Source organism: Arvicola amphibius, chromosome 14 (genome assembly GCF_903992535.2).
Source record: "Arvicola amphibius chromosome 14, mArvAmp1.2, whole genome shotgun sequence".
Lineage (NCBI taxonomy): Eukaryota > Metazoa > Chordata > Mammalia > Rodentia > Cricetidae > Arvicola > Arvicola amphibius.
In genome coordinates this window covers 14228595-14241627 of record NC_052060.1, presented here as the reverse complement: position 1 = coordinate 14241627, position 13033 = coordinate 14228595, and the positions used below count along the sequence as shown (strand labels likewise).

General features: G+C 34.2%; 1 protein-coding gene across 1 annotated transcript in view; it reads left to right on the top strand.

The window, feature by feature from the left end:
* Sycp1 (synaptonemal complex protein 1) overlaps positions 1-13033 on the top strand; it is a 90501-nt gene that overhangs the window by 26539 nt on the left and 50929 nt on the right. Inside the window, exons 12-15 of the mRNA XM_038311747.1 lie at positions 2788-2882; positions 3299-3483; positions 5109-5176; positions 9573-9634. Of these exons, the coding sequence (XP_038167675.1) occupies positions 2788-2882; positions 3299-3483; positions 5109-5176; positions 9573-9634 (410 nt within the window). The remainder of the gene's footprint in view (positions 1-2787; positions 2883-3298; positions 3484-5108; positions 5177-9572; positions 9635-13033) is intronic.

Sequence of the window (13033 nt, the reverse complement as noted above, 5' to 3'; positions counted from 1 at the left end):
CCATGCTGTAGAGTTCATGTTCATTGCCATTGTCCTTGGTTTCTCAGTCCTCCTCCACCGTCAGCCACATTCAGAGAGTCCGGTTTGGTCCCCTGTTCCATCAGTCCCACTCCGACTGGACTTGGTGGTCTCCCGTTAGATCTGTCCCACCGTCTCAATGGGTAAAAGCACTCCTCGTGGTCCTGGCTTCCTTGCTCATGATCTCCCTCCTTTTGCTCCTCATCAGGACCTTGAGAGCTCAGTCTGGTGCTTCTATGTGGGGCTCTGTCATTTTCTCCATCCAATGCCAGGTGAAGGTTCTATGGTGATATGCAAGATATTCATGAGTATGACAATAGGATCTGGACATTTCTGGCACCCTCTCCTCAGCTGCCCAAGGAACTAGCTGGGGGCGTCTTCCTGGACACCTGGGAACCCCTCTAGAGTCAAGTCTCTGCCAACCCTAGAATGGCTCCCTTAACTAAGATATATAATTCCTTGTTCCCATATCCACCCTTCCTATATCCTATTCCCCCAAGCTCTTCCCATCCTCCACTTCACACTTTTCTCTCCCCATCCCCCCATCCCTCCATCCCCCCACCCCCATATTCCCATTTTTTGTCCGGCAAACTTGTCTACTTCCAATATCCAGGAGGATAACTATATGTTTTTCTTTGGGTTCACCTTCTTATATAGCTTCTCTAGGATTTTTTATGAATTATAGGCTCGATGTCCTTTATTTATGGCTAGAAACCAATTATGAGTGAGTACATCCCATGTTCATCTTTTTGGGCCTGGGTTACCTCGCTCAGGATGGTGTTTTCTATTTCCATCCATTTGCATGCAAACATGATCATCTCATTAGATGCAGAAAAAGCATTTGACAAAATTCAGCACCCCTTTATGATAAAGGTCTTGGAGAGATTAGAGATACGGGGGTCATTCCTAAATATAATAAAGGCTATTTACAGCAAGCCGACAGCTAACATCAAATTAAATGGAGAGAAACTCAAGGCCATACCACTAAATTCAGGAACGCGACAAGGCTGTCCACTCTCTCCTTATCTCTTCAATATAGTACTTGAAGTTCTAGCAATAGCAATAAGACAAAACAAGGGGATCAAGGGGATTCGAATTGGAAAGGAAGAAGTTAAACTTTCATTATTTGCTGATGATATGATAGTGTACATAAGCGACCCGAAAAACTCCACCAAAGAACTCCTACAGCTGATAAACTCCTTTAGTAGTGTGGCAGGATACAAGATCAACTCCAAAAAATCAGTCGCCCTCCTATATACAAAGGATAAGGAAGCAGAGAAAGAAATCAGAGAAGCGTCACCATTCACGATAGCCACAAATAGCATAAAATATCTTGGGGTAACTCTAACCAAGGAAGTGAAAGACCTATTTGACAAGAACTTTAAGTCTTTGAAGAAAGAAATTGAAGAGGACACCAGAAAATGGAAGGATCTCCCTTGCTCTTGGATTGGGAGGATCAACATATTAAAAATGGCAATACTACCAAAGGCAATCTATAGATTTAATGCACTCCCCTTAAAGATCCCATCAAAATTCTTCACAGATCTTGAGAAGACAATAATCAACTTTATATGGAAGAACAAGAAACCCAGGATAGCCAAAACAATCTTATACAATAAAGGAACTTCTGGAGGCATTACCATCCCTGACTTCAAACTCTATTACAGAGCTACAGTATTGAAAACAGCTTGGTATTGGCATAAAAATAGAGAAGTCGACCAATGAAATCGAATAGAAGACCCAGATCTTAACCCACAAATCTATGAACACCTGATTTTTGATAAAGGAGCTAAAAGCACACAATGGAAGAAAGAAAGCATCTTCAACAAATGGTGCTGGCATAACTGGATGTCAACTTGTAGAACAATGAAAGTAGATCCGTGTCTATCATCATGCACAAAACTCAAGTCCAAATGGATTAAAGACCTCAATATCAATCTGAACACACTGAACCTGTTAGAGGAGAAAGTGGGAAGTACTCTACAACATCTGGGCACAGGAGACCGCTTCCTACGTATAGCCCCAGCAGCACAGACATTAAGGGCAACATTGAATAAATGGGACCTCCTGAAGCTGAGCAGCTTCTGTAAAGCAAAGGACACTGTCACTAAGACAAAAAGGCAGCCTACTGACTGGGAAAAGATCTTCACCAACCCCGCAACAGACAAAGGCCTGATCTCCAAAATATATAAGGAACTCAAGAGACTAGACTTTAAAATGTTAATTAACCCAATTAAAAAATGGGGCACTGAACTGAACAGAGAATTCTCAACAGAAGAAGTTCAAATGGCCTACTCAGTTTTTTTAATTAAAATATTTTTAGATATGATCTTGCCAAATTTTCCAGGTTTTCCTCCAATTTCTAATCCTTCTGCCTCAGCCTCCCAAGTACCTGGTATTATAGACTTGCATTCATTATACCAGACTCTAAAACATCTTTGTAATAACAAATGAAATAGGACATGATCTGTATAAGTCACTTGACTCCTTGACAGTAGTGTACAAACAAAAACAATAGTCTATTAATCTTCCTATTAATACTGGGTTATATGTCTTTTTTTATTCTATTGTAATTGTAAATGTGGATACTGAAAAAAGGTTAAAAATGTTCATTTTTGAGGTTTTGAGGAAAATAACAAATTTAGTGTGTATATTGTTTTTATTTTGTACTATTTTCTAGTAGAGGAAAAGGAAGAATTGCTATAGCAATTAGTTTCCTTGAAAGCCATTTTCTGTCAAATAATGCCTATCTATAATTTTATCTCTTAGAATTACAAGATGAAAACTTAAAAGAATTAAATGAAAAGAAGAGTCATTTAACATCAGAACTCGAAGATATTAAAATGTCATTGCAAAGAAGTATGGTATGATTTAAAAACTAACTAGTGTATGTCACACAATCATTTAACAAATTTTTATTGGATATGACTAAAATGTATAACCACTCAGAGATTTAAATAGAAAAGACACATTCCTACCCTATAAATGCTTCTAATAAAAGGCATTGGATAAAAATACCTAAGTACCAATAGAATGACTCAGGCTAATAAATTGTCACAACAGTTCTAAAAATGGGGAGTGTGGGCTAACCTGTCTGGGAAAACTCTGTGGAGGGATCAGAACTATTGATAATGGTGAGTAAAATACAGTGGGTGGGTTATTCCAAGGAGGGACAATGGAAAGGAGGGCAAGAGGGCAAACCAATTTATAGAAGCAGATAACTTAAAGCCTTTTTAGGCCTTTGCATTATTCTTTCTGTTTTGTACTTTATTTCACTTAGAACACTCAGAAGTCTTTAGAAGAAGATTTGCAGATAGCAACAAAAACGATTTGTCAGTTCACTGAAGAAAAAGAAGCTCAAATGGAAGAATTTAACAAAGCTAAAACTGATCATTCATTTGTGGTTACTGAACTTAAAGCTACTATATGCAACTTGGAGGAATTATTGAGAACAGAACAGCAAAGGTAAAATATTTCTTATTTTAAACAAATAAGTAAAGACATAAAAGTGATTTAATATTAAGTGCCATCTAAAGTCAGGCATTTTTTGGAATAGTTCCGATGCATGCTTTGCAGTGGGGTCAAGTATAGATAAGTCCCTAAGTGTTGATACAATGATATGACATATTTACTAATACTATGGATCAGTGGTTCTCAACCTTCCTAATGCTATGACCCTTTAATACAGTTCAGCATGTTGTGGTGACCTCAACCATAAATTTATTTTTGTTGCTATTTTATAACTATAATTTTGCTACTGTTATGAATTGTAATAATAATTATTTTGGAGTTAGAGGGTTTTCAAAGTGGTTGTGACTCACAGGTTGAGAACCCCTGCGTGTAGATTAGCTTCATAGGAATAATGTCCAGGTTGAAAATTTTCTTTTTACTGAGGGTGTAACCTTACTTACAATGTATAAATTTAGTAACTGTCTTTGGATAGAGCAAATATTATTTCATATGATATAAATTACTAATTTGTTTTTAACACTAAATAGTATTTTATTTAAAATTAGAATATTAGCAACTCTTTTTTTCTTCATTTTATGCAATTTTTATATAAAAGTATGTTGAGCCTAGGTAATTATTTTTGTTCTTTTAGCACAATGCTTAGACGTGGCACAATAGAGGGATGAATTTCTCTACCAATTTATATCTTAAGTCTACTGAAATTTTCTTTGCTACTGTACATAATGAAGAGAAAATGTAGCTTTTTTTAACTCTTCTGTTATATATTTCTGATTAATCTTCAAGGCAATTTTCAAATAGTAAAATTGTGAGTTGCTATAGACTTATCTGTTCCAATTACTTTAGTAAATTTCTTTATTTACTACATTAATTAAAAAAAAATCGTATGTATGTGGTTGATTTGCCTGCATGTATGTTACAAGCAGTTCTGAACTCATATGAGGGTACAGAGAATCAAACTCTAGTTCAGAGGACAACATGTAGGGGTAGGTGCTCTCCTAGGCGATTGAATGTAGGTTGTTAGGCTTGGTAGAAAGCCCACTTATCTGTTGAGTCATCTCACTGACCTAGCAGTTACCTTAGTTTTGTTGTTAGAGAAACAGAAGACCAGAGAAACCAATAAACAATACATGTTGTATTTTTAAGGGAAGAATTTATTACAGTAAATATGCATTTAATATAATTACATATCCACTAATGCATAAGTTTGATTATCATCAATAGTTAAGATAACTTTTAAAAATTTTGTTTTTGTTTTTTGAGTCAGATTTTCTCTGTGTAGCCCTGGCTGTCCTGGAACTCTAGACTAAGCTGGCCTTGAACTCACAGAGATCCACCTGTCTCTGCCTCCCAAGTGCTGGGATTAAAAACATGTGCCACCACCAGTCTAAAGTTAAGATACAAATTATCATCCTTAAGGTTTTGGATAGATATACTTCTTAGACAGTTAAGAATTTATTATAATTTTTATTTTAAGTTGTCTTATGCAGATTAATACTCAATAATTTCCTAACTGATTAAATCTATGTTAGATGTATCAGTTGTTGCATTGTGCCAGTTTTGTTATTAGATGAGTTCTGACTAAATAATAATTTGTTCTTTAAAATAATATATCTCATAAGATTGGAAAAAAATGAAGATCAACTGAAACTACTTATCACGGAGCTTCAGAAGAAATCAAGTAAACTGGGTAAGATTTAGACAATATTGTACTTTGATAACATATTAATAACTAATTATAAAAACAAAATTAAGGTTTTTTGTTAAATTTGTTAAGCTGTTAACAAACAGCTGAAAACACTTAACTGCTCTTTCAGAGGACCTGGATATGCTTGCCCCATATTATGTTCATAATTGTAAGACAAAATATTCCTGCATATAAAATAAAATAAATATAAAAATTAGGAGAAAATTATAATTAGGGGAAAATTATAATTGAATATAGGATATTTAAATTTTAAGAAAACTTAAATTTATGTAGTTTATCTATGTCTAGAAACCTGAGATATTTGTATTCTCCTTATTTTAGGATTCAAAGGCCTGAATACTCCTTAGGGAAATGTCTTACATTTCAATTGAAGAAAAAGCTTTTGAGGCAGGATCATACTTCATAGTTCAAACTCTTCTTGCATTCTTGATCTTTTTGCCCAGCCTCATGAATGCTAGGGGTTACAGGAATGTACCACTGCCTGGATTTGTTTATTTATTTGTTTGTTTTTTGAGAGTCTTGCTATGTAGCTCCAACTGGCCTAGCATTCTCTATGTAGACCGGCTAGTCTTGAACTTGCAGAAGTCTTCTTGCCTCTGCCTCTCGAATGCTGGGATTACAAGTCTGCATAATCACACCTGGATCATGTCTGGATTTTGTAGACCTCATTGCTTAGCAGTATTTGATTGTGAAAATAGTTTTAGGAAAACAATTCTATATTATTATATAGTATCATTAATATTCAACAACTTACACTGACAAAGCAATTCTATAATTTTGTGAACTTAGGTAGTTATAAGTCTGTTTCATATTTTTTAGCTCCTCTGCAACTGTAGACAGTTAAAAGAAAAAAAACAAGTTTTTTCAATTTCAATTAAAAAGTGTTTTTAATAGATTAATATTCCTGAATTGATAAATATTTGTCTAGATTATTTTTATAATTTTCTATAAACCTTACTATTAGTTTGAATGTTTGTATTAGTTGAATTACTTCTACAATTAAAATAATTACAAGTAATATTGCATAGTATTTGAAATAGTGGACATTTCATAAGTAGTTCATTTCTTTGGTTGAGTCCCTTTCTAAACAGTATTTTTATAAGCATGTATTAATTATACATAACCAGCATGATATTTTCATATGTTGTATGTTTTAATCATATTTACCTTTGCTGTGCCCCTCCTGTTCTTGATAATCTTTTTACTCTTCCCAACTAGCCCTGTTTCTAGTTTCATGGTTTTGTGTGTGTGTGTGTGTGTGTGTGTGTGTGAGAGAGAGAGAGAGAGACAGAGAGAGAGAGAGATAGTTTCACTGTAGTGTTCATAGGAGTGTAGGTGTGACAGTGTGTTTACTAGAGCATGAGTACCTTTTCAGTGTTTACACCACTGACAAAAATAACTATCCTATCCTATCAGGTTTGGTTGAAAATTTTAACCATATTTATGCTTTTACTTTGCAATGCTTAATTTTCCACTGTAGATTATTACTTGATTATCCAACATTGTAATGTCCAAATAATTTTATTCATAATTTTGCTTCATAGCAAAATTGTTAGAAACAGCCAGGGATGGTGGCACATACCTTTAAATCCCCAGCACTTGAGAGGCAGGGGCAGGTGAACCTCTGTAAGTTTAGAAGCAGCCTGATATACATTGTAAGTTCCAGGACAGCTAGAGCTATGTAGAGAGAGACCCTGTCAAAAAAGACCAACCAACTAACCAACCAATCAAAACCAAAATATAAAGGTTAAAGACAATTTTTTATATAGTTCAAAAATTCCTTCAGAACATGAAATTATTTTTAAATCATTGCACTTATCTACTTGCCTTAGAATTGTTGAATGTTGTAGATTAAGGAATAATTTTAGTACTTAAAGTATCTTTAATGCTTATTTATTGTGATTCAGTTTACCAGTAAGTGACTATCACATTATAATTTCAATATTTCTCATACCAGAGTATTATGAGAAGTTTGGATAAGGAATTTGAGAACTGTGAAACAGCACTTTGTGTTTTGTGGGAATTGAAAGTAAAACACCATGTTCTTGAGAAATCTTGAGAGAAAGGTTAAACACATAAAACCTTTAGGGTAATAGTATCCAGAACTAAGGGTGAGCAAAATTATGTTAGAGTAAGAAGTGAAAATATAAGAACTATTTTTGTTATATTTATGGTGAACAATATAATACATACTTAAATTACAGCTTTGTATATTTTTACATAGCTAAATATTTGAGGTAAATGTTCAGATTTCTTAATACCAAAAGGAAGCAACAGAGTTAGGAAAGTTATTATTGAAGAGTTAGATGTTAAGAATAAAATTTAAAGTATAGAGAGGTTTTGGATAGTTGTAAAAGATGATAGATTGTTGAAAGTACTATGTATAGGAGTGAAAATTAAAAATTACTTAAGAACCTCACATTATTCTATTTTGGGGTTAATAATATAGTCTTAAAAGCCAGAAATCTTTGCAAATAGTCTGTACTTTTCTTCTTTCGTTAGTTCATTTTTTTTGGTAAACTTCATTTTATATATATAATTTTTTTATTTCTTCTTGTCTCTTTTTTCTAATTATATGAAATTGAGGTAAGATAGTAGAGTCATGTTCAGATCACTGTCTTAAACTAGTCCTCAAATTAAAAAATAAGATATATCTTATCTAAAATGAAACTTTCTGGTTAAATAAGCTTTGCATGTGACAAGTTTCTGCTTTAGCATCTATATTGACATTTCATGTTTTATTGATCTTTGGGAAGCTATTACAAGTGTTTATTTTCTAAACAAAGAGAAATCTGAAACATTCAGTAGCTCTATTATATTTTCAACAATTAAAACTCTTTAACAATGAGCAAAAATAATATGTCAGATACAGTTTTTGTGACAGCTGGAAATTACTAGGAGACTGTAGGAAGTTAAAAATGTAAAACTTTTCTCCTCTAGTCCTCCACTTAATTCCACTATGGTATGCAGTACTCTAAAATCCTTGCCTATAGCAAAAGGACCAGTACAGATCATATAAAAGTAATATGATTTCAGCTGGGCAGTGGTGGTGCACACCTTTAATCCCAGCACTCGTGAGACAAAGGCAGGCAGATCTCTGTGAATTCAAGGCAAGCCTGGTCTACAGAGCAAGTTCCAGGACTGGCTTGGCTCCATAGATACAGAGAAATCCTGTCTCCAAAAAGAAAGAAAGAGAGAGAGAGAGAGAGAGAGAGAGAGAGAGAGAGAGAGAGAGAGAGAGAGAGAGAGAGAGAGAGAGAGAGAGAAAATTAAAGAAAAAAATGTAAAAAAAAAGTGGGAAGGTTGTGCTGAAAGGTTGTTTTAAGTCCAGGACAGGCTCCAAAGCCACAGAGAAACCCTGTCTCGAAAAACAAAAAAAACAAAAAACAAAAAAACAAAAAAAAACAAACAAAAAAATTAATATTGTATTCAAAGAAGTAGAGGCAAGCACTGTAAAGCAGTATTTTTCTGGTAGCACGATTGTAAAAGCAACAAAATAGTAGGAATTAAAAGGAAATATAAATAATTCAAGGTCTTAGTAATTGAAGGGGGAAAAACGGTAGAGAGTATTTCATAGTATCAAATATGACCCAGCCACACAATGAATAAGACTGAGAATGGCATCACAAAGGGCTTATTGTTGGCTTTCAAGACCATAATTTTATTAACATCATGGAAAGAAGTTATTAGTTTTACATAGTGTCAAAGGAATATGTAGTTAGCAAGCAGGAATTTGAAAGATAACATGAATAATCAGTAGCTTGAGACAATAGAAAGGTTAATCAGATATCTTTGTTTTTATATTCATATGGAATGCTTGTGGGATAGGAGAAAATAAGGATTTCTCTGCTCTGACTTGGTATGTTTTGGAGCAGATAAAGTCACAGAACAAGTGGATATGTTGAGGTTCAAAGAACAATGATCAGAACTAGCTTGAGAGAAGAACAGTTCTTATAAATTTGAAGAGAAGCCAGACAGATTCAGGGAGTAATGAGTTGAAAGTAAAGGTACACACTGGCACCAATCCAAGTTATTTTATGTAGATACATTGCTTATTTTACTTCATTAACGTTGGATTCATTTGGCTATAAATTAACCTAGAAACATGACTGTTAGCATTTATTCATTATTACTTTTACATAGTTGGTTTAGACTCCCTGTAACTTTCATTAACCTACCTCTTTTTAAGGGGTGTGTGTGTTCATTTAGCAGTATAGTAGTTTCTCTCTAGGTCCTATATTCTATCTGTTATTGGTTCTTGGCCCAATAATGTTGCCATATATAGATTGAATCTTCTTTTCAAATGGCATTATTCTTCTTTCTTCTCTTTCCTACCTTCTCATCCAGTGATTAACACATTTTATTTTCTTTATTTTAGATGAGATGACCAAATCTAAAAATGACAAAGAAATGGAACTGGAAGAATTGAAAAAAATATTGGTAGGTATATATTCTTTCTTATTAATATCTAGCAATTACTTTAAAAGTAATTTTGAAATTGCTGGCCTGGATTTTAAAACTAAATATTTCATATCAAATTTTCAGCTAAAATATAAAAGTTTTGTATTTGCTTTTGAATAAAGCTTCAATCTTATCTGTATCTATTTTTATAGGTTTGTGTTAACTATCATGACCAGAGTGTTTGTATTATTTAAACATGTTGCTATCACACTTAAAATAAGAGCAAATATGCATATTATGCTATGCTATAAAGACTTAGTGAATAGTGGACACTCATGTCTTATTCTAGATCTTACTGAGATTGTTTTCAGTTTTTCTTTTTTCAGTGTGATACTAGCTGTGGGTTTGTTAAATATAGGTTTGCTTCTCTAAGGTATTATTTTTCTATATCTTTATTCAGGGATGTTATCATGAAAGGATGTTTAATTTTATCAAAGGCCTTTTCTGTCTATTGAAATGATCATGTGATTTTTATCCTTGAGTCTTTTTATTTGCTATATTTTATTGATTTGCATATATTGAACCATTCTTGCATTCCTGGAATGAAACCAACTTGATCATGGTGAACGATCTTCTTACTATGGTATGAATTTGATTTGCCAGTATTTTATTGAAGTTTTAAACTTATTAAATATATTGGTCTATAGTATCTTTTTGTTTTCTCCTTTTCTCATCTTGGTAATAGGATAATATTGGATTTATAAAATGATCTATTTTAGATAAGAGTTTAGACTGTTTAGAAGAATGTATATTTAATAGCCATTGGGTCGGATATTCTGTAAATGTATATTAGCAATTGTTGGGGGAGGATGCTTATGCATTTTTCAGCCTCCTGAAATAATCACACAGAAATCTGTATTAATTGCAATACTGTTTGGCCAATAGCTTAAGCAAATTTCTGGCTAATTTTTATATCTTAAGTTAACCCATTTCTATTAATTTGTGTGTCACCATGAGGTTGTGGCCTACTGGCAAAGTCTCACGGGGCTTCAGCGAAGGTGTCTGTCCCCAGTGGCAGCTATGTGGCTTCTCACTCACTCTACCTTCTTTCTCCCAGCATTCAGTTTGGTTTTCCGACCTATCTCTATTCTGCTAAGCCACTGGCTGAAACAGATTTATTCATTCACCAATAAAAGCAACATATAGACAGAAGAACTTCCCATACCATTTTCCCCTTTCTGTTTAAATAAAAAGGAAGGTTTTAACTTTAACATAGTAAAATTATATATAACAAAATAGGTATCAAACAAGAATTACAGTTACAATATTTATATCTACTTTATCTTTTATTATAGCTAAGGAAAACTATAACTATTTTTCAACTGCATCATAGACTCCAAAAGGAAATATTATCTAAGTAAACAGGAAGTGCATTATAAGCAACTTCCAAAACTCAAGAATTGACAGAGACATCTCACTGCCTGGACAGTCACCCAAAGTTCTTTTGTAACATTGGGGCATCCATCTTCAGCCTACAGGCCCATAGTATCTGACAGACTTTTCCATGAAGCAGGAACTTTCAAAGATAGTTCCATCTATATTGGCAATTTGTCAGTCACAGTCTTCTGTGTCCTGCAGAATGTCTGGCAGACTCTTTCATGAATCAGGAACCCTGAAGGACTGTCTCATCTTCTTTAGACAAGTTCAGTAGTCATTTTCCTGTGGGTCCTGAATGTCCAGTTTATACAGCATAACATCAAACAGTCCAGGCAAGAACAGTTTCTTGCCCAAATGGCTAATAAATTCCATAAGGAGCTTTTTCAATGCCTATCATCCTCTTGAAGTAGATTGGTGCTGCCAGAAACAGATGTGTCTCATTGTCATAAAAAGTCTTAAACTTTTAAAACATTTTAAATGCCATATTCTGTAAGTCTTTTAAAGGTTTGAAGAGTATCTAACTGAAATATATCTCTATATATCTAGAAAACCTAACATGACTACAAGCTTAATTATTATAGATGACTATCTATTAACCTGTATTTCTTAATTATATATTACATTTTAAAATGTGTTTCACAAACACAATACCTCAATCAAAAGCAGAAATACATATACACAGTAAAACAAAATTGACCTTAAATTTGTATCAAAAGACCAGGATCCATACCAGTGCAAAGTATTCCTCTTTATAGCATAGCCTTCTTTAAATGTAAACAAACATAAACAATATTTGAGAATTTGGGTGTAGTTCTTTCCAAACTGCCTTCTGCTTTTTGTTGGGCAAAATCATTTTTGGGGTGTTCACGGCAACCTTTGGGGGAGGTCTTGGTCCGTAAAACCACATTAGTCTGGAAGGATTCCGCAGGTTCTCATGCTCTGTGGAAACAAAAGAAGAACCCTTTTTCCAAAGCAACACATCCTTAGACCCAAATTTTGAAGTCAAGATACCTCTAAAACATACATGTTGGTTTAGCTTAGTAGTCTGCAAAGTCTCTCTGTACTTAGCTTATTCACAGTCAAAAAATTCAAAGAAAACAATAATATACATAATCCAGACTGTGTATTTTCCATTTTTACGTGGCTTATTCTTCTTTACTCCTTTTAATTGATGACTGTCTGTACTGTCTCTTTAAAGACCTTGTTTTATTTTTTATAACGATTTACTTTTTTATAACTCTTTATATTCTTCTTTTCTCCAAGCTTATGTACATTTATTCAACACTGTGACCCATTTAGAGGTCTTTTTTAAAAAAAATCAGAATCTGTCTTTATTGTATATCTGTAATTATTTTCTGAAAAGAAACGCTCTTTCTTTTTTTTTTTTAAATCTTAAGTGGGCATGACTAGGACCAAGATGGCCCTGCCTGGTTGCTCTGCCCAGTTCAACATGGCAGAGGCATGTTCACTGCCTCTGGGAGCCGTTCTTTGTGCCCCAGATCCAGGGTCGGGTGACAGCAAGTCTGTGTTACCATTAAGCAAGTTGTAGCACTCTGTTCACAGACCCCATTTAAATGCTCCATAGCCAGACCTCCTGAAAGTGTCAGAGCCATTCATGCTGATTAGCCAGGAAGCCTTCTTAAAGGAGCCATGCAGTTTTTGCTGCTATCACTGAGTCAGGAAGCCTTCTCTTCAAAGAATCATGCCTCTGCTCGCTTCCAGCAAACAGAGCCCAAGAAAATGCTGCTACCAAAAAGCCATGCTTACCTCTGTTTTATTGTGTGTGTGTGTGTGTGTGTGTTTGTGTCTGTGTCTAGGATTCCTTTCCAAGCTTTTTCAGGTTTTACGTGAATTACTCAGCCCCACCCATGTTGGGTGCCAATTTGTTGGGGGAGACCACGTGCTTGTTCCCAGCTTCTCAGACCTCGAAATAATCCCATAGAAATTTGTATTAATTGCAATACTGTTTGGCCAATAGCTAAAGTGTATTTATGGTTAGTT